The sequence below is a fragment of the Ostrinia nubilalis genome, chromosome 11, assembly GCF_963855985.1.
Source record: "Ostrinia nubilalis chromosome 11, ilOstNubi1.1, whole genome shotgun sequence".
Classification (NCBI taxonomy): domain Eukaryota; kingdom Metazoa; phylum Arthropoda; class Insecta; order Lepidoptera; family Crambidae; genus Ostrinia; species Ostrinia nubilalis.
Window position 1 is genome coordinate 3,914,060 of NC_087098.1, and position 24,708 is coordinate 3,938,767.

At 38.9% G+C, this 24,708-nt stretch overlaps 2 protein-coding genes across 3 annotated transcripts in view; one reads left to right on the forward strand and one right to left on the reverse strand.

Annotated features, from left to right (window-relative positions):
• The window catches only part of LOC135076158 (leucine zipper putative tumor suppressor 2 homolog), a 115,467-nt gene extending 111,045 nt beyond the window's left edge, over window positions 1-4,422 (forward strand). The window contains exons 5-7 of the mRNA XM_063970629.1: window positions 1,134-1,238; window positions 1,776-1,998; window positions 3,295-4,422. Coding sequence (XP_063826699.1) covers window positions 1,134-1,238; window positions 1,776-1,998; window positions 3,295-3,999 — 1,033 coding nt within the window. The 3' untranslated portion in view covers window positions 4,000-4,422. The remainder of the gene's footprint in view (window positions 1-1,133; window positions 1,239-1,775; window positions 1,999-3,294) is intronic.
• Window positions 4,423-4,446: 24 nt separating this feature from the next.
• LOC135076107 (ionotropic receptor 25a) lies at window positions 4,447-24,256 on the reverse strand. 2 transcript variants are annotated; one of them, XM_063970565.1, is made up of 14 exons: window positions 24,055-24,256; window positions 23,328-23,477; window positions 22,912-23,214; window positions 22,238-22,652; window positions 22,009-22,123; window positions 21,690-21,929; window positions 21,027-21,415; window positions 14,186-14,389; window positions 13,665-13,850; window positions 9,367-9,511; window positions 8,794-8,981; window positions 5,521-5,620; window positions 5,186-5,326; window positions 4,447-4,695 (listed from the first exon to the last, which is right to left on the reverse strand). In XM_063970565.1, the coding sequence occupies exons 3-14, from the start codon at window positions 23,192-23,194 to the stop codon at window positions 4,591-4,593; spliced, it is 2,511 nt and encodes an 836-aa protein (XP_063826635.1). In that variant the 5' UTR covers window positions 23,195-23,214; window positions 23,328-23,477; window positions 24,055-24,256; the 3' UTR covers window positions 4,447-4,590. The 2 variants fall into 2 exon arrangements, with proteins under 2 accessions (XP_063826635.1, XP_063826634.1); XM_063970564.1 differs by lacking the exon at window positions 24,055-24,256 and adding an exon at window positions 23,550-23,688.
• Between the last annotated feature and the right edge of the window lie 452 nt (window positions 24,257-24,708).

Below are 24,708 nucleotides of genomic sequence, written 5' to 3' on the forward strand. Positions count from 1 at the left end.
TTTATCAATGTTTAAAATAAAAATACGATACAATATACACAATATTGTTTAATTTAATATTCTTCTTAAATGAGCCTTCTTCATCTTCCTCTCGGTCTCACCAATTAATATTTAGCGCTAACATTATAAACTGTTTTCTCAAATAAAAACGCAATGGCCGATGTCAACGTAATCGTTTATGTAAATGTATGGTTTCTGTTTTCTTTGTCGATTGATTTACCGAAATCAATAATAATAAAACTAATGATTTTATCGCACTCGTTCCGTGCCGTTTCCGATTCCGATATTGTGTGGAAACATTTTAGAGTCCGTTAATTGACGTTAATTGAGTCGTTTATACGACGATCGTATTTTGAATATTTTATCGATGAAAGTTTAGACATCTAAAATAGACTACTGATGTACTGAATTTTAATTAAATTTATTATTTTTAGCCACGAATTTACGTCAGAGTCCTAAATTAAAGCATATTCTATCTAATACTTAATACTTATTCCGTGATAAAACTTATTTAGCAAACGGATTTTAAATAATCATTCCTATTTGTATCGTTGCGGAAAACAATTAGATAAGTAATTACTTAAAGTCGTAAAGTATAATGTAATGAAATAACGATTGGGCTGTGCGTGATTCGGGACGTAAATATCTTTGACATTCGCATTACATTGCGGAATAACAATTATTTCACCCACGCCGAATATTTTCACGATAAGGCACACACAAATATTCGGTATTTTAGTATAGGTACCTAAGTTAAATATACTTGCACGCCACAATTTTTGGAATTTGATTTATACCTACAGCCGGCGCACCAAATAGACTGTTTGGAAAAATAAAATCATTAGAGACCAACCGAGCTAGGATGCGTGCCGTGATATACTTTATTGACGTCAAAATTACGTATGTGCAAATCGATAAAATGACGTGATAACGGCTTATCGCGGCGCGCATCCTAGGCCTACGGCGGTATTTTTCATTACGTTTTACGTGTCTTCTGTCATCCTACCCTACCTTTCCCTATAATTTATAGAATGGAGGAATGTACTCCTAGAGTCTCTAGATCATTAATACCTAGTTATAGTGAGTAAAATCAGATAAAATATTTACAATAATGTGTTCTGTTTCTATTCCAGTATGAAGTCGAACTCGGTGGTGAGCGGCGACAAGGAGCCGGCGCCGGCGCCGTCGCCCGCTGACTCCGGCGTCGCTGAGCTTGAGAGAGACCACCACGACTACGGGTAAGTCATGAGACTACCTACCTTAGTTTCGGCTAAATGACGTCTGCTGCTGGAAAAAGGGCTCCCCCAATGATCAAGATTTCCACACTGACAGGTGCTGCTCCCATCCAGGTGCTTCCTGCCACTTTCACCAGATTGTCGGTTCACCTAGGCCTCCCCACAAATACATCTTCCGGCCCGTGGGTGCCACTCTAAAATTTTACTGCCCCGACGGCCCTCAGTTCTATGAGCCATGTGCAAAAAGAGCCCATAGAGCATCCCCTCTTATTTGTTTGTGCACTTTTATCTTTATGTAACTCATGTAATTCCCAAACGCACGAATGAACCTATTTGGATCCAGTTTTGTCTACTTATTTGGATCCACATTTCTCTCATCATCATCATCATCATTTCAGCCATAGGACGTCCACTGCTGAACATAGGCCTCCCCTAATGCTTTCCACGTTGATCGATCGACATTTCTCTCTCTGTCTGTTAACTCATTTAGCTCCCATACATACATGAACCAATTTTGATCAAGTTTTCTCCCAATTCCAGCACCACCGACCGCCTAAGAAGCCACGAGGTGCGCGTGCGAGCCCCGCGCGGGCTCATGCTGCAGAGCTACGCGCCTCGCTCGCGGGACGAGCGGGACAACGAGCTAGCGAGGGTTAGGCGGGACAGGGCGCTGCTAAGACAAAGGCTAGAGGATACCGAGTGGAGCCTGTGTCAACGAGCTGGCGAGATTGCACTGTTGAAGACGCAGCTGAAGGATGCACAGGTTGGTTACTTTCTCAGAGACGTCTTCTTAGGCTCATGTTACAAAACTACGCGGTTGCGGGACAGGGCGCTGCTGAGGCAGAGGCTAGAGGATACCGAGTGGAGCCTGTGCCAGCGGGCTGGCGAGATCGCACTGCTGAAGACACAACTGAAGGATGCACAGGTTGGTTATCTTCTCAAAGACGTCTTCTTAGGCTCATGTTGCAGAGCTACGCGCCTCGCTCGCGGGACGAGCGGGACAACGAGCTAGCGAGGGTTAGGCGGGACAGGGCGCTGCTGAGACAAAGGCTAGAGGATACTGAGTGGAGCCTGTGCCAACGAGCTGGCGAGATCGCACTGCTGAAGACGCAGCTGAAGGATGCACAGGTTGGTCACCTTCTCTAAGACGTCTTCTTCTTAGGCTTGTGTTACAAAGCTACGCGCCTCGCTCGCGAGACGAGCGGGACAACGAGCTAGCGAGGGTTAGGCGGGACAGGGCGCTGCTGAGACAGAGGCTAGAGGACACCGAGTGGAGCCTGTGTCAACGAGCTGGCGAGATTGCACTGTTGAAGACGCAGGTGAAGGACGCACAGGTTGGTACCTTCTCTAAGACGTCTTCTTCTTAGGCTCATGTTGCAAAGCTACGCGCTTGCGGGACGAGCGTGACAACTAGCTGGCGAGGGTTAGGCGGGACAGGGCGCTGCTGAGGCAGAGGCTAGAGGATACGGATTGGAGTCTATGCCAGCAGGCTGGAGAGATAGCACTGTTGAAGACGCAGCTGAAGGATGCACAGGTTCGTTAGCTTTATATGGATCTACCTATATGTACTTGTATGGCGAACAAAAGCTCGGGTTGGTGATAAAATCGGTTGTAGGAAGAACATGATAGCAAAGGTTCTCTCTAGACCTAACTAGGTCTAATAATATTACAAAATTCTCAAGAACCATTTACCTGAATGGTTTGTCTACTTTTCAATATCACAGCGACATCTACAACAACAGTGAAACACTACTATTCAAACTGAACTTAGACATTCATCAAACGATATGAAGTTCGAACCTGCTCGCTAGATGTCGCTAGTAGTCACAATTTTTTGTTGCCACTCGACAACTAGTACGAGTAGAACATATCGAGCTAGTGATAAAAAATGTAGATAAACGTGGGAACGAATCTTTTTGTTTCAAAACAATTTACTTTATCTAATCACGAGAATGCGGACCACATGCAAACAAACGACTCGAGTTTACAAACAGTCGCTGAGATTACACAATTATAATGTTGCTACTTACACAAATTAATTTCTTCCATTTTTTTCCAGAACGAACAAACAGCGAAAGGCCATGAATATCTCACTCTCAAAGCAGACTGTCGCCAACTGAGAGAGGCGCTCGACAAAAAAGAAAAAGAAATAATGAGACTCCGAGCGGAATCAGAGGAGAAGGAAAAAACGGCCAACCGGCTGCAAGCAGAAGTTGACCGACTCACCAACGACCTGATGGAAAGCGTCTCCGATCTAACCAAGACTAAAGAATCGAGCAAAAACGAAATCGAGCGGCTAAAAACGGAACTGAAAGAGCTCAGACAAGAACTATCCGACGTTTCCCTCAGCGGCTACGAAGGGATCGAGTGCGGGCGAACGATGAGGGGAATATACGACGTTTGCAAAAATAACGAGTATCACTGGAATTCTAATGACAGCGCATTAGAAGACGCCGAAGTCCAAAGACTGAATGGGGAGATGCCCGACCCTTGCGGGAGCCCGTGCCCCGCTAGCGTGTCCCTCGACCGACTCAAATGCGAGATGGAAGCAAAAGAAGCACAGTTCAACAACGAAAGGAGAAAGTGGTCGGAGGAGAAGGACAAAGTGCTCAGATACCAGAAGCAGTTACAACTCAACTACGTCCAAATGTTCAAGAGATCGCGCACTTTAGAAGCAGAAGTGGACGGATTGAGGCTAGAACTGGAATTGTGCAACAAAAACATGAAGAACATCAACAAACACGGCAAAACTATTGAGTTGTAACGCTACCAAATTATATTAGTAATATTGTAAAGGATAAACAAAGCGCTAAGATACCAGAAGCGGTTACAGCTCGAAAACACTATATTGAAGATTATAAAAAAGATAATTTAAAATACAACTTAGATAAAACAAAAAATATAAGCAATAAATAAGGAATCAATAGAGTTGTAACGCTACCAAATTAGATAGTAATATTTATAAAGGCTATCCACGATTCTGTAAATATTCTAGTATAAGCTCGTATGATTTCTTGCCCCGATGTCAGTAACCTTCAGAACTTATACCATAAGTTTGTCCAAGGCATAATACTCAACTGGCAATCATTTAAATTATTGTACATTATTCAGTATCAGATATTATGTGTACTCGTAAGTGCCTAATTTAAGTAAATGTAGATATTAATAAAAGTATTCTTGATTATAATCGTGGTTTTAAAGAAACTCGAAATGTGCAACACGTGTTTATTGCATTCACACTTGCATACAAACATTTGGGAGCAGAACTTATGATATATTAAGACAATACTGTTGGGTTTGAACACATGAGAAATTCCGTAGAAATTGCTTCAATTAGTTTGTCAAATGTCGAGGTTTAGAATTTAGGTTTCAAATTGGACAGGCCCAAATTTCTGGACCTAAAAGTGAATCCTTCTCCTTTAAAATCAGTGTTGATTCTAGACGATTTTGCTGGTTCCACCTGAAATTAATTTCATAAGTATACATTTATACCTTTAAAAGTAAGTAATAAGGCACCTAGTAATGCACCTTGTGGAAATTTGTGACTTGAGAGACCAACCACACCTTCGGATCTGACATCAAATTTTTATTCAATTCAAAAATCTTCCTACAAATGTGCGAACCAAATTATGTCTACAAATATTTGGAGGCTATACGTTTATGTAGATGATGTAATGGCAACAAAAATGGAGGTGACAAAATCCCATGATCTGACGTCAATCAATACAGATAGTCACAAGTCAACATTGAGTCATATAGCGCCACGTGTAAAGTTAAAAAGCTGTTTTCTACCAATACAATAACACTAATATTATGAATAGTTACCATACAAGTTAAATGATATGATCACTAAATACAGCCAGAGATAAAAGTAGCGTGGCATCTCTAAAATTCTGATCAATAAGATGCACTCTATCACAACGTGATAAGAGTCTCTTGAAAGTAAATACCTGAGTGATATCCCCAATGGTGGACCGCTTCCGAATCTTGTACCACCAGTATTCGACGCCAAGAGTGATGCAGGCGAGACCAATACCCATGAATATTACTATAAACACCCCTCCAATGTTTTGTATGGAAATACCATCCGACTGAAATGAAACAAACGAATTATGATAACCTTTAGGTGCACACAAATACTTGATTAAGTACTCACAACAACAACTTTGTTGAATACATAATAAGTACCTACACAAGCTTATTTTTAAACTAACTGTAGATTAAGAACAGTTACAGCTACAGTTGCCAGAATTTATGATTATTCTACAAAAGTGATGTTACTCACTTGATCGTCTTGTTTTTCACATTTCATTGCGTTTGGATTGTTGGTCCACCAGTTTTCTTTCAATTTCTCTAGTTTCCGCTTATTTAGCAGTTGAAGAATACTGAAATCAAATTAATAAAACTACTAAATTCTAAGCTTTGAATGACTGAAACAGCCCTCGTTAAGCAACTGCTTTGCTTATTGTTTATGCATTCATGTTTAGAACTGTAGATACTATTATACTCTTTAAGTACCTATTTAGTTACTATTTTTTTATACAACTTCGAGAACTGCAGCTTTCATGAAAAACTCAAAGTCATCGCTCAAACATTCAAGGTATTGACATTTCCCTTGACCAATCGACATAATAACCATAATGAAACAGTAGCTCGATCATGGTGCCGTAAAGTAAGCATTGTGTATCAACAAACTAATAATTTATACGGTCGTCTATTGGAAATGTCGGCGCGGTCACCTTTGCCTACTATTTGCATAAACTCACTTTGTGCCAGACAGGTTTGTACTGTTACACATGTATAGTTTTAAAAGTCAAAAATACTTATTAAGAGGTATAAAATTTGCTGATGTCTGATGCTAAGATAATTTTAACAGGATTTAACTTAAACTTTAAAAGTAGGAGAATCTTATTACTCAATTTTGAAGCCAGAAGTTCACAATACATACATAAACCTACCCTACCTAATCACGGATGAACTGATCATGACGCGCGAGATGAGGTACAGGAAATTGAACTACCGTTCGGCCGGTAGAATATCAAATTACATTGCAGGAATCATAAATACCTGCTAAGGCAGGTAGGTAAATAAAAGTACAATGATTCGTTGTTAAGTAGGTACGAGTAGGTACAACAGAAGCAATGTCGTCACCGCCATTGTAAACAATCAACGGTTATTCGATTAGTGGCCGCCAAGCTAATCATAGGAGGGCTCGAATTACACACCCACGTCGTTGATAAAGGGAATTCGCTACGCACAGTGAGGTATGTTTCAAGTTTAAATCATCGTGGACTGCAATTTCTATGTTAAGCAAATCATTTAAAGGACAATGGGCAAAATGGTACCCGGCTCCAATAGATATGTGTCTAGTATCGTTTGAAAGGTCTTACCAAGATGAACAACTTTTACTATGACCACCAGCCTCAGATCTGGTTGTGTACGAAGATATACATACTTTTTTGCAGAATGGTACCCGGCTCCAATAGTCATGTTTGTAGTGTCATTTGAAAGGTCTTACCAAGACGAACAACATTTACTATGGCCACCAGCCTCAGATCTGGTTGCGTTCGAAGATAAAGATACTTTTTGTGTAACCTAAGTATCATACAGTATGAAGGGGGACGCGCTCGGGGCAGGGCACCGACGAGATGGTCGGACGCGGTGAAGCCCTTTTCACACGTTCCGGTTGCCGGCTAACCGGCGCCGGCTACCCGGCGTCAAATGAGCTTTCACACGCCCCGGTTGATGACGGCAGTATCGACTAGAGAGCCGACAAGAGTACAGTCTCGTTCATTTCATACTTTCAAAGATGGACCGTGAACAAATAATTACAATGTGGCTTTTATATCCTAGACTGCAACATCAGGTGCGATTGTGATCAAAGACCTGCCTTGTTAAGCATAAAAAAAAAAAATCGAAGACGAAAATATCTGCGCCGGAAAGAAATATCAAGAAATTATTGGGTTCATACAATTAATATGAAAAGAGAAGCATTAGGTGCATTCTATACATTATTCCCAGATCTACGAGCACATGAAGACAGGTTTTTCAAGTACAACTACTTTTGATGAATTACATAACCGTTTGAAGAACTCTTTGCAACGTCAGGATACAAAAATGAGAAACTGCAACTCTCGCAGACTGTACCTGGACGACTGACCGGCCGGCGCGTGTGAAAGCTAGTTGAGTGTTCCATACACCACTGTCAGTTCGGCCGCCGGCTAACCGATGCCCGGCGACCGGACGTACAGTGGTGGATCCGGCGCGCACCCGGCGACCGCCTGCCGGATTAATTACGCCGGAACATGTGAAAGCTCCGTACCATGCTCATACACTTCACCACCGGGTACCCGGCGCCGGATAGCCGGTAACCGGAACGTGTGAAAAGGCACTGAGGAAGACGGTGGGCGGGAGTTTGCATCGTGCGGTCCACACAGCTTATGACCGCAGTCTGTGGAGGAACACTATCTGTGGTCGCGATCCTCATCAGTGAGGGACCGAGGAAGAAGAAGAAGAAGAAGTATCATACGTGTCTATCGTATGGTACTTAGGTTATGCGAGGCAGGAAGGGTTTACTGCTCCAGCATCCTTTCTTAACTCTATTATTATTGATGGGGATAATTATGAAATAAATATTTTTATTTAAAGAAGTACTACCCCCTTATTAATAAAAAGTTACACCTAGGAAGAACCTTGGATTAAAATGACATTTCCATACCAAGTGACAATTTAAGCCAGAGTTTAACTAGGGTGTAATTTTTATTAATAAAGGGGTTGGAGTTTTATTACTTCTTAAGGGTTTTATTATGGGTTGCTAAAGCAAATAAACCCACAAGACCCAATAAGTCCACCCACAAGATGGACTGGCGACCTCATAAAGGTAGCGGGAAGGCGCTGGATGCAGGCCGCCACCAACCGGCCATTGTGGAAATCATTAGGGCCTATGTTCAAATGGACGTTCTATGGCTAAAATGATCATGATGATGATGATGAAAGCGAATAAAGGGCTAATAGCTTGGATAGTTCATCGTAGGTATAATCCTTTCCTTTTCAATGCTTCTTTTAGTTATATTAATAGATTGTAGTCATAGTAATACTCGTATACATGGATGATTGTGTTATACTTTCATTATAATACTTAGTGGAATTACTGCTTTCAAAACGTGAATTAGAACTGGCCCCATAGCAGACATTTTCCTACATCTAAAGGCCTTTTAAAATATATATTGGTTATGGCTATTGGAGCGGGTACCACTTTCCATACATTTGTGCCCATCATCCTTTGAAGCCAGTCGACTCTATCTGAGCATTACATTACGGTTTATGAAATTCAACTTGATTTCCGTCGTATTTTAAAAATGGCGACTCCAAAAAAAGTTATTTTATCCAAATAAACTGTTAGCCAGGTCCTCTATCCTCCTCTATGGTAGAGGACTCCGGGTGAAGCTCACTTCCACCTTCTGCCAGACCATCACTTTCCATCAGGTGAGATGCAGGCCAAGAGTTTCCTCATTGTGGATAACAAAATAGGATAGAAAACAATTCAATCTACACTCACGCATTATTAAACTGGTCCTTCAACGGTGATCCCTGCTGCACAGCGATGGCATACGGCTTCCTCGAGAACTCATCGCCGACCATCTGCAGATCGCAGCTCGTCAGCACGTGGTATCTGACATCAGTAGCATCGCCCAGCCAAGCGAAGCCCTCACTAGAACTTTTGGAGTCTCTCACCCTTTGCAAGGCCTCAAATCAAATGAAAAATCTTTAATTGCATCAGAAGGTGTGATAATTAAGATCTATGTATTGTACAAAATTTTGAAAGCGCATTTTACCCCCAGTTTCTGAATAGAGATTTTTAGTTGGAGCGTGCTCATCTTCGACTTACGAGTAAGTGTATGAACTTTGTATAAAAAGAAAAGAGCCTTAGGTTCGGTTTCTATACTGAGATTTTTAGTTTGAACGTGCTCATTTTATCAAGCAGGGAGTCTGAATAAAAAGTTCATAGTTAAGTGACAAATGACCTTAAGAAACGAGGTCTATCACTAAATAGGTACTAACAGATATCACATAGTACACGAGGTTTATGATTACGTATGACAAGATAATCTTTCAAATCAGTATTTATCACCTCTTCGATGGAGTTAGGGAGACCAGCCTCCTTCATGGCCTGCCACATCTTGCTGTACTTGTCGCTGACTGGGTAGTCCCAGACAGCTAGCTTCGCGCGCTCGACGTCACTCAGACTATCGTTTAGGCTCATTTCCTTCCATATTCTGAAAATTGTGACGCTATCTTTTATGTAGGAATATCACATATCAGGAGTTTCCCTGCGTGAACGAATCAGAAATGAGGAGATCCGCAGGAGAACCAAAGTAACCGACATAACTCGCAGAATTGCTAAAATCAAGTGGCAGTGGGCGGGGCACATAGCTCGTAGAGACGATGGCCGTTGGGGCAGGAAAGTTCTCGAGTGGCGACCACGGGCTGGAAGACGTAGCGTGGGCAGGCCTCCTACTAGGTGGACCGACGATCTGGTAATGGTCGCGGGAAGAGCCTGGATGCGGGCAGCGCAGGACCGTTCATTGTGGAAAACCTTGGGGGAGGCCTTTGTCCAGCAGTGGACGTCATTTGGCTGAAACGACGAATATCACATAGGTACCTATATGTTTAAATATTTAACTTGTAAACTAGGTGCAGCCAGCCAGTTCGACATAGTTCAGACAAGAATTACTGCCAATTTCAAAAACTCCGACTCCAGAGCACAATTACCTATTCTCCTAAGTCAAAGAGCAGACAAGACAAGCTACTTAATGCTAGTAATTATCGCATTAACAAGACATTTACCTATCGCTTATTTTATTTTCCATTTTCAGGCCATTGACCCCGTGGAAGTAGGTATGACTGGTATGACGTAAACCCTGAGCAATAATTGCGAGTGTCAATTGAATTCGCGCCACGGTCGCCCTCGCCCCTGCCCTTCCTCCCATTGAGGCAATTGCATATCCAACACTTAACGTATCAGATGTGTATCACCTTTACTCACCTTCATAAAGACTATAATAATAATAAATTTTGTTAATTCTGATCATTGCGGTCAAATAGTGTCATTTCAACACCATTTTGTGCCATCGAGCAAGGAAATAGAATATAGACCAGTCACTGCATCCCAGAAAGACAAATTTAAATCTCAAATATCTAATAAGGTCCCACTTTTGCATTATTTTAACTGTAGTATAAATATTTTATATGAGCAATTATTTGAATTAATTAAAAATGAGTTCAATAAAACTTTTCCTAAGAAAACAATTATTATTAAAAACAATAAAACTAAATTCAGTGACTGGGCTACAGTAGGTATTTATATTAGTAGGAAAAAAATGTTTGAATTATATGGTAGAAAAGCCTATAGTAGCGACCCGGACTTTATAGAATATGTAAAAAAATACTCAAAAGTTTTTAAACAAGTTTGTACCATGGCAAAATCTATTTACATACGTGACAAAATTAAAAACTCTGGCAGCAAAATTAAAGCTACTTGGAATTGTATTAATAAAGAAACTTGTAGAATTATATCTCGGGATGACACATTCGCATTAAAAATTGATAATAAGTATATTAAATGCAATGATAAGGTAGCAAACGCATTCGAAGGTTACTTCTCAAATGTACCAATCATAACAACAAGCAATCTTAATTCATGTTCATATCAGGCAATGTCTCTTCTCGAGGGTTGTGTTGATGTTTGCAATAGCCCATTAAAATTTAGACAAATAGACCCCATAGTTATTATAAAAACTTTCAAAGAACTAAATATAAAAAAGACAGAGGATATATGGGGCATATCAACAGACATAATAAAACCCATCATTCCTCTTCTTCTTCTTTTCGTGTCGACAACAAACCTACACAGTGTCAGCCCAAAACTCCGCCACAAGAGTGTGAATCATTCCTCTTATAGCTCCCCATTTAGCTCATATCTTTAATGAATGTATTAACGAAGGTCAGTTCCCTACCCTGATGAAACATAGTAAAATCATACCATTATTTAAAGCAGGAGACAAAAGTGACCCATCCAACTTTAGACCTATATCGATACTACCTGCGCTCAGTAAAATATTTGAAAAAATTATTTTCAATCAACTACTGTCTCATTTTAACTTAAATAAACTGTTTCATGAAAAACAATATGGGTTCACAAAAGGGAAAAGTACGACCGATGCAGGGGTTGCTCTTATCAAACACATTTTCGATGCTTGGCAGGAGAAAAAGGATGCTATTGGTGTATTTTGTGACTTATCGAAGGCGTTTGACTGTGTTGATCATCAAACTCTGTTATTTAAGCTAGAACATTATGGCGTATCAGGCAAGGCCTTAAGCCTATTACACTCTTACCTCTCAGACAGATTACAAAAAGTAAATATTCACGGAACTAACTCTTCGGGCGCCCCCCTAAAAATGGGAGTGCCCCAAGGCTCAATACTGGGACCATTGCTCTTTCTGATTTATATAAATGATCTACCTTTTTATTCAAAGGACCTTTGTGAGATAGTATTATTTGCTGATGACACTTCTTTAATTTTTAAAACTGACAGGCGTCAGGAAATATTTGGCGACGTGAATAATGCTCTTTCCAAAGTATTAGACTGGTTTACAACTAATAATTTGCTATTAAACGCAAAAAAAACTAAATGTTTAAAATTCACCATGCCTAATGTCAAACAAGTTAATACTAATATTACAGTAAATAATGAACGCATTGAACTGATAAACTCTACTGTCTTTCTAGGTATTACCCTAGACTGTAAATTACAATGGGGCCCCCATATTGCTGCCTTGGCGGGAAGACTTAGTTCAGCTGCCTTTGCGGTGAGAAAGATCAGAAACTTGACTGATGTTGAAACAGCAAGGCTTGTATATTTTAGTTATTTTCATAGTATTATGTCTTATGGTCTTTTACTGTGGGGCTCAGCAGCAGACATAGAATCAATTTTCATTTTACAGAAAAGAGCTGTTCGGGCAATATACGGTCTTAAACCACGTGACTCGCTTAGAGAAGTTTTTAAAGAAATCAATATATTGACTGTGGCTTCGCAATACATATTTGATAACATTATGTATGTCCGTAAACATATACATTTATTTACTAAGAAAAGTGACATCCACTCATTTAACACGAGACATAAGAATAAACTTGCTGTTCCATCATTCAGGTTGCATAAGATAGGTAATTCATTCTTGGGGAAATGTATTACCATATTTAACAAAATACCACACAACCTTGTCGAATTGCCAATAAACAAATTTAAGATACATATAAAAAATACCCTTATGTCCAAAGGGTACTACAAGGTTCGAGACTATATTGATGACAAGGATGCGTGGTCAGTTCAGTCTGCACATATTTGATGTACTTAAATTTGACTATTCTTACCGTTAGATAATTCCTAGCAATAAGTGGTGACTGAGTTTGTTCCGGCGTTTCTTCTCAGCACTTGCCATATGTTTGTCTCGAAGCGCTGGTAGGGCCCAAAAGATAAGGAGACATGTAAAGTGCCCCATAAGGGCTACCTTTTCTTTTTTTATTATTTTCTATTGACGTTCATAAGTGCCACTTGTGGTCTAAACTGAATAAATATTTTTTGATTTTGATTTTTGATTTTGACTACAATTCTAGATCTGAATCAGCGAAGGGAAATAAAAATGGACACAGACACGTCCCTGCGTAAGATAGAAACGTTTCATTTCTAATTTCAACAGATTCGTTTTTTCAAACTTCGCTATGAGATTTCTTCAGGTACTTTACTAGAACTAGGATATTTGGCCATTTTAATTTAGAGACATTATCATTTAGGTTGTTAATTGTAATAATTTCATCGAGATCAAGGAACTTTCTTTCTCCACTTTCTTCAACATCTTAAACAGTGCAAATAAAATTTTTGACATTTTCGTAACTGCAAACATCGATAACGAGGATGACACTGTTATCAAGGCTTTCTTCCAAAAAGCGGGGTCATTGCCCGATAACAATGAGACGTTTGTACAGTTGTGATTGCGTGCAGTCACAAATTTAAATAAAATTAACGAGTTCATGTCAAATTCTTGTGCAAATGTTTTTTTTATTTTCGTCATTCGTCGTTCCGCATTGACTCTTGGTAGATTTAAAATTTTTTGGTGGCACTGACCTTTAGGAGTACCATAGAAATTCACAAAATACCTAATAATATGTAAGATCCTAAGCACCGAAATCAAGATTCAAAATAGTTACTCGATCTACATGAAGCCCTCAGATCCATAGAGTTAGTAACTCTTCAAGAGATAGAGTTCTGTAAAAAAGATGCAGGAACCCGTAGCAGTAGGTACCTATTATGTTTGCTAAATTCCTTTTATGTTTTTTGAAGAAAGAAACAAATTTTCATAAATACTCACTCATAAAACTTAACTTCAATGTGCGCCATCCTTTCAAAGTACGTCATAGCTGCAGACCCGTTCAGCGGTGCATACTGGATCTTGTACTGCTTGGAGAGATCGTCCAAGGATTCTATGGGCGTGTCCAGCCGGGAGACGGTAAGGAAAGCTGCCAAGTTCGCAGTATATGAGGCTATGATGATGAAGCTGTAAGTAAACCATGAGGATCAGTGGAAACATCAACATTGAGAGAGACATGAACTACCTATTAGTTACCAATCACCATTGCACAACACAAACCTAAGACAACATAAATGTTCAGATACGATACTTATGTATAAGTTCGGTGGAAACATAATATGAGGAATAGAACAAAAAGTGTTAAAAAACCAACAAAAAGTTGATAATTTTAGCATCGTGGATCAGTGGATCGTTATGACGATGATGAAGTAAGACACTTCTTTTCTTTAATATTTTTTTAGAATCGTAAGGATTGTTGATGCTAATATTGTAGTAGGTAGCATGTATTTAAACACACTCACCCAAACAACCACCAAGTAGCCGCTAATAACCTTCCAGACAGATTCTTCGGAGCCTCACCACCGCCTTGAGGCGTGAGGGACGTCATGCAAAACCATAGACACTCCTTGAGGGTAAATTCTCGCTTTTCCTCGTCGTCTTTGTATTTTTCACGGTTGTTTTGGTAGCTGTAGGGGCTCCATTTGTCGAATACCCACATCAAAAAGCTGAAAAACCCATAGTGTATAATAGAAATAGAGACTGAGGGAAGTAATTTCAAAGTCTGTGTCAATAAACTCAAAATGGTTATTTTATTCAACTTTGTTATAAATATTCTGCATAAAAAATAATAAAACTATTTTCCAGTGGGTTTTTAGCCTTATTTAATAAAACTTCATCGTTTATTATGTTTTATTGTTTTCAAATTGACTCTGTCATTCAATCTTTTCACTCTGTCATTCTCTATTGTCAGTCAGTGCTGTGGGTGGTTGGTTACAGATATCCTGCCTGAAGGTAGTTATTCTTTAATGAATTTAGGGATAAATATTATTGTGAGTGTGTGATAAATATGGGCACATAGAGTGTTTTGTTAATGTGTTGTGGTATTGTGTTCGTGAACAAGAGTGATCCAATAAAAATTCTAAAGGATTCCCGAGAATATACGAGTTCAAGATATTTTTAAGGTAAGTCAGCTACCCCATTTATTCGTCTTATCTACAATCTAGTTTTTTCAGATTCTTGTAGCTTTGGCGATTAATGTAGGTAGGTAGGTAAAATTTTGTCAATTTTATCCCTATGTTCCAAGATTCCTAAATCGAGAGGCTTTATCGAAACGAAAACTACTAGCGAATGTTACATTGTCTAGAAGCAGTTAACTGCCTTAAAGAATCAAGACTAAAACGGTTAGGCACGTCTAAGGCAGGTTACCTAGACTGAAATTCAGTTGCGATTGCGTTTATAGGTACCTGCTTATTCCAAAAAACTTGATTCTAAAAACAACGATAGGATATGTGGAATGCTAGATCCGATACGGATGTAGGTAACCGGGTCGGTTGCACTATTTTCAAATTAGGTTACCGTTGGGCCGCACGGTTACATAACTATTGGCACATTTGAGTTAAGTACAGTATCGTCACTTCCCTCCTAAGTACTCCAAACATTGGCTGGCATTGGCAAACCTGAGTCAGTTTTTGTGAAATGGATTCATCTGTGGATCAACCTATTATGGTAATTTCGGATTTAATTATTTACAGAGGCTGGTTGTAAAACAGTGATAACTTCGGGGACATAAAGAACCATTAAATCTTATAATGTTACCTACAATACCCTCAATTTCTGCCATGGAGCATCATGTTGTACCTATTTCACTAATTGTAGGTAGATCAGTCAGATTTGTTCAATGGTAGCAGTAGGTACTCTCAGAGGATTTATCCTTATCATCATAATCATCATCATCATCATCTCAGCCATAGGAGGTCCACTGCTGAACATATGCCTCCCCCAATGCTTTCCCATGTAGTCGTTGGTAGCGGCCAGCGCTCAGCGCCTTGCTGCAGTGCTACCTTTACGATGTCGTTGGTCCACCTTGTGGGTGGGACGTCCCATAAGTGGATCATCATAAGAGTGGACAAAATATAGAATGAATTGGACTATAAATAAACATGAGGCACCTAAGAATAACTCAAGAACCCCTAATAATCAAGGAAATCATCTTGTGCCCGATTAGATTTGACATTGAAAGGTTTCACAACACTGGGAATTGAAATCCTTGTTTGTGTTCAAAAATATTATTATGTTATGTTTTAATTCAAACTTGTGCAGAATTGGAAAGAAGACTTCGGTCATAGTCTCGTGATTTTTTAGAATAGATGGTAAATTGGTCGTTTCCACATCTGCTACAATAGATGGCCTTAGGTCACGAAGTAAACATTTTCTCAGAGCAGCCGCTTCTCAAACGACAGTTTCCAGTGATTTTTTCACAAAATTTATAATTGGCAAACGAAAGGACTGGATGAAACCTTTTTACAAAAGTTATTTTCAACTTCTATAATGTATAAATAAATATAACGTGATTTTATCTACCGCGCCTACTCACTTCTGTTGTGCTGTGCGTCATCGGTTAAAATGATGTGGTCTATGGATAGGTATGTAGCGCGAACGAATGCACGCTTAGATTAATAAAACCTAGATGGATAGTCTTCATACAAACGCTTCGTCAAGAGTGAGGCAAAAATCTTATGTCATTAGCTTAGATTAATAAAACCTAGATGGATAGTCTTCATACAAACGCTTCGTCAAGAGTGAGGCAAAAATCTTATGTCATTAGTGTCAATTTTGTTGGGGAGTGTAGACAGTGAAGGCGATTTTCCCGAAAGTAGGGAAATTTTTAATACGTTTTTAATAATTTTATAATTAACAAAAACAAAACGCATCATGTACTTACTTATTTATTGAATTCAAAGTACCTACCTAATAACAATAAGATAAATCGACTTAAAAGTCTCGATTTCATAAAAAAGGAAGTGTATTTGTACGGCGAACAATTGGGAAATAAATTTTCTTGTTACTGGTATCATTCCCGTATTTAATTTTTGAAAGCCAAATTCAAGCAAAATACGCGTCGAATCGTAGTACTTACTTATGAAATGTAACACTGGTCACTTTCTTTTGTTTTTCTGATGTATTTTAGACACCCTTTCACAGCACAAACCGTTTTAATTAATTAAAATTCGTCGGACGTGTTTACCAATTTTTCACTTTGACAGTTCATGTGACGTTTACGGGTAAGCCGTGCCGGCTCCCTAAAAACTGCCTCACCTTTCGTGCACTGACTATCTATCTAGGTTTTATTAATCTAAGGTCATTAGTGTCAATTTTGTTGGGGAGTGTGAACAGTGAAGGCGATTTTCCCGAAAGTAGGGAAATTTTTAATAAGTTTTTAGTTATTTTATAATTCACAAAAACAAAACGCATCATGTACTTAACTTATTTATTGAATTCAAAGTACCTACCTAATAACAATAAGATAAATCGACTTAAAAGTCTCGATTTCATAAAAAAGGAAGTGTATTTGTACGGCGAACAATTGGGAAATAAATTTTCTTGTTACTGGTATCATTCCCTTATTTAATTTTTGAAAGCCAAATTCAAGCAAAATACGCGTCGAATTGTAGTAGGTACCTACTTACTTATGAAATGTAACACTGGTCACTTTCTTTCGTTTTTCTGATGTATTTTAGACACCCTTTCACAGCACAAACCGTTTTAATTAATTAAAATTCGTCGGACGTGTTTAGCAATTTTTCACTTTGACAGTTCATGTGACGTTTACGGGTGAGCCGTGCCGGCTCCCTAAAAACTGCCTCACCTTTCGTGCACTGACTATCTATCTAGGTTTTATTAATCTAAGAATGCACGTAATAAAATAAACATTAGTCCGGCTAACCCCTAATTTATTAGGACTAACGCCCCACGCTCTAGAAAGTTCGCCCATTGCCAAACCGATCTAAGTTTAGATAACCCGAATCATTCACGTGACTTAACGTTTAATATTTACGCGCGGTTTTAAATCAAACGGCCATTTTTGATCTTCGTTTGTTTATAGCATTTTTTTTCTTAATAGCCGCAGACGTATAAATTAAGTTTCGCGAAGATTCTGCACATCAAATAACTCGTTCAGATGATGAACGTTCTTCTTACTTCCCATTCCACGTCACTCTTTTTTTTCCTTTCCCCGGCAAAGCTCCAAGAAAGAGAAGATAAAATACTTCCTCTGTATTACATAATTATAGCTATTTTTGTTTATTTAGTCATACTTATTTTAGCCTTTATGTGCAGAAAGGTCAATAACAAGGAAAACTTGGTAAACATAATCAGCAGCAGACTAATCGAGTCCGGTATGACATTCCTTACCTACTGGCTACTGCTATAAATATTTCCAAATTACAAATCTATATTATAAAAGTAGCATAATTTTGTTGGAATTTAGATCACTCAAATTAGCATGAAGATCGGATGGTTATAAAATAGTAGGTAGGTATATGTATACAGGGTGTTAGATAAATGGGTATATGAGCCGTCACTAGCCCATGTTAACATGGGCATATAAATGGTATGGTGAAGTCAGAAATTTGATATCATCATTTTAATTTTTTTAATTTTCATACTAAGAAAATTTTATAAAATCCGGTTTGTATGAAAATTAAAATAATTAAAATGAAGATATCAATTTTCTGACTTCACCATACCATTTTAACGGGACTATTCCCACCTCTCGTTCCCACCACTGCAACTCCTGTGTAGCCAGGATCTACAGCTTGACCGCCACAAAAACCCAACCAATGAAGGTCAAGTTTGTCCCGGGGGAAAGTATACTCACCATACCATTTATATGACCATGTTAACATGGGCTAGTGTCGGCTCATATACCCATTTACCTAACACCCTGTAGAAAGCATTCCCTACCCTATATTTCTAAAGAATGATAGTTTCACTAGTTGCCTTAGCTGGTCACTAAAATACATTATTGTATAATCTCAATGATGTTGCTTAAGGTTTTTTCTTCTCTTCAAATAAGTAACCTTTAATATTCAGATATGGTTATTGCATCTAAACTCCCTGCTTGTACCTGAGTACTTGTACCATGTTCTTTAAACTCGTACCACAACTCATACGCTAGTTTTCCGTTTAGATTTATTCAAAACTTTTTCCACAAAACATAATTCCGTTTAAATTCGCCACAAGTTGCAACTTAGTGTACTCCCCTTGACATATACACTAGCATAGTATCGTAAACAGGTTCCCAATTCTCGCTGTGTGAGTTACAGTCAAACATCGCGTCCGACCTCGTTCCACAAATCTGATAAGAAATAATGGAGGTATGGAACTATCGATTTGTCTAACGTGGGTTCGTCCGGGTATGTCTAAATAAATATGTATAAAGAGTAGTGTTGAAATAGGAGTGCCTTGGGGGAGGCCTTTGTCCAGCAGTGGACATCATTTGGCTGAAACGAACGAACAAACGAAATAGGAGTAACGCAGCGATACGGGGAACTTCGTCGAAAGAGGGTTCCGGGTTCGATTTTGGCCTAAACTGCATGGTTCTTCATTAGAAGTAGATATAGTAGATGCTTGCTACTTGCGCTTACGTTTACCTACTGCAAATCGCAAAGATAAAAAGAAATCGATTGATAATAAAAAAATATTGATCAATAATAAAAGTATGAATGATGATAAATTAAATGATAATGAAGCAATCATCGCAGATTTCAAAATATTGTGTAATTTGTGTAAATAACTGTTTGGCAAATAAGCAATGGTATAATTATTAGAAGTGTGATTATTATGATTGAAGAATTGAAGGATGTTATGATAATGCTTAAACCATGCTCTACCTACATCAAAACATAGCTAGTCACAAATTATATTTTGAGACATAGTGAAGAAACTGGTTAGGGAGTTGACTGCCACAAGGTTGTGTTTCAAATCAATAGTTTCATCAATTCTTGTAAAAAGCTCATTTAAATCCCCCAATGTAGCTTCACCTGAAATTAATTTTAATACTTCGGCGTAAAGTATTCGGAAACATGACGCCATGGAGTTTTGACCTCTTTTTAGTCTTTTGAAACAAGTTTCCCGTGAATGAGCCATTCAATATGAATGTTTGTAGGCGAATTTGGGAATTGACCCACATAAGATAATGCTCCATAAGATAAGTAACATGATGATTCAGACGAAGTGAATGACGACATTTCCTTATTTTATGTTGCTAAACAAAGTAATATCTATAAGGAAACGGGTCAGTCTTTGAAACAATATTATCAGGTGGAAAAATGTAACATTTACTACGGAAATGACATCGAAATGGCGTAAAAATAATTCAATTTTTCTACTTTGATATTCGCTCGATTAACGTATGGAAGTATCTATCAATATTAAGTAGGGGTAGAAAAATTGAGGATGGAGACCCAATCCATATGCCTTATTAGTCTCGTATGGAAAATTGGCAACAAAATTTTTAATAAAATGTCACCAGTATGATCATGAATGAGTTTCGAAGACTTTAATTTTTCAGTCTCGTGACCTTTTAACTTTTTATCTTCTACTTACTAGTTCTGAATTTATAATAGCATAAGCATTATTCCATCATCGATTATACACTAAGCATAGTTATGATGGTAACTGAACGTGAAAGTTTTTAATTCGTTACCTAGAAGTGTTATTTTTTCGTCCATTAACATCAAAGTTAACTTTGGTTTATTTATAACTTGAGTTAGTTACGGTTCGCGACTAACTTACCCATAAACCGTACACAAATGAAATTAGAAAGTGCGAGTCACTATGATGAATTGCTCAGGGAAATGCGATGTCAAACGACTCGAGTGACGGGCTCGTATGAACACACTAATAAATCAAAATTGTGAGGCACGAGTATGTATGTAAATTATGTTTTAATAGTACGTACAATTTATAAAATAATGTTTCAGGTTTTGGCACGAGGCATTTTCATAAATTGGACAGATCTGATAGAAATTTTGGGTAGGAAAAAAGATACCAAGTTGTTTCTAGAAGTGAAATTCAAGATACTCTTGCCCCATAATATTATAGGCTAACTAAGACTTAGTTAGCCTATAATATAATATAATAGCCTAGGTAGGCAATTTTTTTTCTCAACTTCCAACGATTTTAACAATAAAAACGCGGATGCTCAAACGGCGCTTCGTTCGTAACAGTAAAAGAAACGCTCTTATGAAGGTACACTTCCCTGTTCTAAGCACGGTTGTGCAACAAATACGGCATTGTAGCTACGTGTTTAAGTACGTGAATGTTCAGGCAGCGACAATGTATTCTTAATAGTTCACTAACCTTGTAAAGAAATATGCGGCCAGTATCGACAGCCATACGTCGTTTTCCAAAACGGTGAGAAACTTGAAAAGAGATGTGGCCGTCCGCGGCAGTTTCATCATAATTGTTATTCCAACCAGGTCATAGTACGGAACCGTGAAATCCACGACGTTCTCCCTCTCCGCCATTACCGATAAAGAGGTCAGACCTATATCCGCCCTTTTCTCTATCAATTCCTTTATAATCCCGTTCCAATTTCCATTCTCATCCATTGTGCCGAAGTTCCCGTCAGGTGATAGCACAATCTCGTAATCGAATTTGACGATTTGTCGGATTTCCTCGATGAGGTCAATACAGTATCCTTTGAACCCTTTCGGTGCTTCGTCATCTCTTATTATAAACGGTTCTTGCTAAAACATGAGCATTAAATTAGCTTTTATTCAACAAATTTTAATCAAATTATGTATTGTTATTGCTTTGGATATCCTAGGAAAGTTCAATAGACTTACGAATCACCTACCCTGTTATAAGAATTTAGATCGATATTTCAACATCGTAGAAACATCACCATTCCTTAATTCGCACAATAGCTCAGTTGTTTGTACAGTTGTAATTATGTTAACTGACAAATTTTTATCAACTTGCCAACAGTAGTTTAAACAATGGCGGAGTTCATTTACCTACCTCCACTGTCACAACTCTGTACACTAATTGCGCAGAGTAATCGCTCATGTTGTCGGGGTCTGTCAGGGACAAAGGATTGGAGAGGCCAGCCTTCCAAGACCCTAACACTCGACTGCCGATAGAAGCCCCATCCTTCACCGTAACCGCTGTTATATCCGTATTAAACTCCATATAGCTCCTACCATTCATGGGATCGTCCTCCGGTATATAAAAAGGCGCATAAGTCGGAGTTTCTTTTATCTGAAAAAACATTGAACGTCGCGTCTCGTGAATAAATTATCACAGCAATTGTTTTCCACGAATAAACGTGTCAACGCACCTCTTGAAAAGCCGCCTTCAGGTCCAAGGTCCTGTTAGGGGTATTCTTACCGTCGTAATCGTCGCAAGTAATATATTTCATGTCATTTGGCCACTTGCCAGAGTCCAGTAGTGATCTGGAAAATCATAAACGTGTGAAGTCATGGAATATGCCAGGTTATAATTAGATGTACTAGCACGTGGTTTGCTAACATTGGTACGCAAGCACTAGGATTGTAAAGGTCAATTACTTTACGGCTAAAAACGTTCTTAGAGACAGGTCGAAGTAGAATGCCGACGTGATTTCTGGTTCGCCGTTCATGCTGTAGGTGGTCTTTATCTTTCCCAGACGATCTCTGCTCTTGGCGTCCGGCGTCGGCCTCATGTAAACGATGGTGGCGTCCTTGCATCCACACGTGATGTCTCCTTTGTCTAACGACAAAGCGAACCATGCAGTTTTTCTGCCAAAATACTGATTCTCATCTGCCGCATCCAGAACATTCTTTATGGTCCTGAGGCTACCGACCACGAAAAAGTTCACAATGTCCAACTCTCGCAAGCTTCGTAATTGAGTTTTTATCTCGTCTTTATTGAAACTCTTCACAGGAGTTATAACATGGCGTGTCGGAATGTTTTGCAGGAGAGATTTATATTTATGGTCCATAACTGTTGAGAAATGAAATAGTAATTTATCATAATAAATAATAATACGTAAGATTAATAAATATTATCGTACTGGCTGACAGAACAGCAATAGTTTTTCGTGTTTCTTCTGAAAGCAAACTTGCAAACGTAGTAAAGTAAGTAAGTAATGGTTGTTTGCAGTCCCGAATAATAAATCCAAGGATGTTTCTCCTCGGAAGCGTTTTTGTAATAAATGTAGCAACCATTACAAAACAAAAGATACAGTAGTAACAATACAAACCAAAAAGTTCGTCGAAAATAATGGCAGCGTTAGTGATGTCTTGTTTCGTGACGATGGCTCGTATAGATTCCGGCAGTATATCTGCGGGCGGCATCACTTGCAGCAAGAACCTGGTCTGGTTGGCGTCTAAGGAGCGCCATTGCCTCAAGTCACCAGCCTGGCCGAACGAGCTCGACATAGTCGGCAGTGCCAACGCGGCTGTAAACGACTTTATCGTTTCGGAACCCACGCCGGTCATGGTGAAATCTAGGACAACGTGCGGAGTTTTCTTGGCTGATAACATGTCGTTGTACTTTCTGCAAACTGTCGACACGGTCGTTAACGGAATTGGCACGCAACAGAAATAGATTTATTGGTGCATCTAAATCTATCGACACGTTATTAAAAGATGATAGCTGTTCACGTCTTATACTAACCATTTTCAAGGAAAACCTTAGCATCCGATCGGTTGCCGACCACGATGACCGGGTCCACAGCCAACCCCAAGCTCGGGTTCCGCCTGACATACTCCTTCGCTACTTCGAACGCTTTCTCCGCGAGCGCATTGTTCTCCTCGTTGATCAACACTGCAACACCACTTATTTATATCCGATGTTTATGCATGATACAAATGTTTACGCTAAAGCTTGAATACCTACAGACGTTTATATTCTGAGTCGTCTGAAAAATTGCTACGCGAACGAACGAAAATAGCAGCAGCAATTTGAGCGAGAATCGACTCTCTTTTGGTTTCATGGCGGAGAGGATGGATGTTAGGGCATGGTCCGTCGTTGGAGTGGTCTGATGGCTTACTGCCCGGCGGTCAGCCAGCCGGCCACGTGTGTCATTGTGTGCTGTCTTGTTACCACGGCGATGCCCGACCTTGCCACTGGGTTATTGATGTTCAGTGCTCATCACTAATAATGTTTGTACGGGCGCCTATAACCATTACTCACATAAAGAGGTTCTAGGCACACTGTAGAAGTTAAATTATAATGTGCGACACACTTTTATACAAATTGAAGTTAATGACTGTCTTTCTGTTCAGACATCATTGGAATCGTTAATCAACATAAAATATTAAGCGGTAGGTATTGATGACACTGTAATAATTATATGTATTATAAGCTGTATGTTTTCCTAATAAAGAAAAAAAAAGTATACCTCAGTCACGCTGTTTAACAGTGAAATGGCAGTCGAAATTCACTACGCGAGTCAAGGTTATCACTTCATTGGACCAAACTCCGGTGGCTGAGCTATTAACTTGTTTGTAAACACACTCCAATCGAATGAAGTGATTTCCAAGCGACAGTGATGTCATCTTACTCGCGAGTAGTAACTTACTAATGCAAACTACGCAAGGCAACAGATAATCAATTTGCAAGCTAACCGTAGGCCGAGAAGCGAACGACTGCTGGTAGAAACTTCGCATTTAAATTCATTACATTAGCAAAGAATCTTACATTGTTTCTAAACAACAGTGACAATGTACTGACTTTTATCTATATTCGCTTAATATCACTCTAGGAGTCTGGAAGAGATCGCTTTGTAGCGATAAGACCGTTTTTCTTGTCTTGTGTGGTGTACATCAATAGTGTGATCTATTTAAGTGTACTGTTTTGCATAAATTGAAATAAAACCGAAGCGATCATGATGTATTCTAATACTTACCTACCTAGTTTCATGTTTTATTACAAAAAAGAAGATAAAGCAAACACTTCTAAAAACGAAATGGATTTTGAAATGTTTGCGTTGTCTTATAAAAATGATGAAGAATTTGAATTGAATGTGTGTGTGTATGATTAACTGGATAGAAAG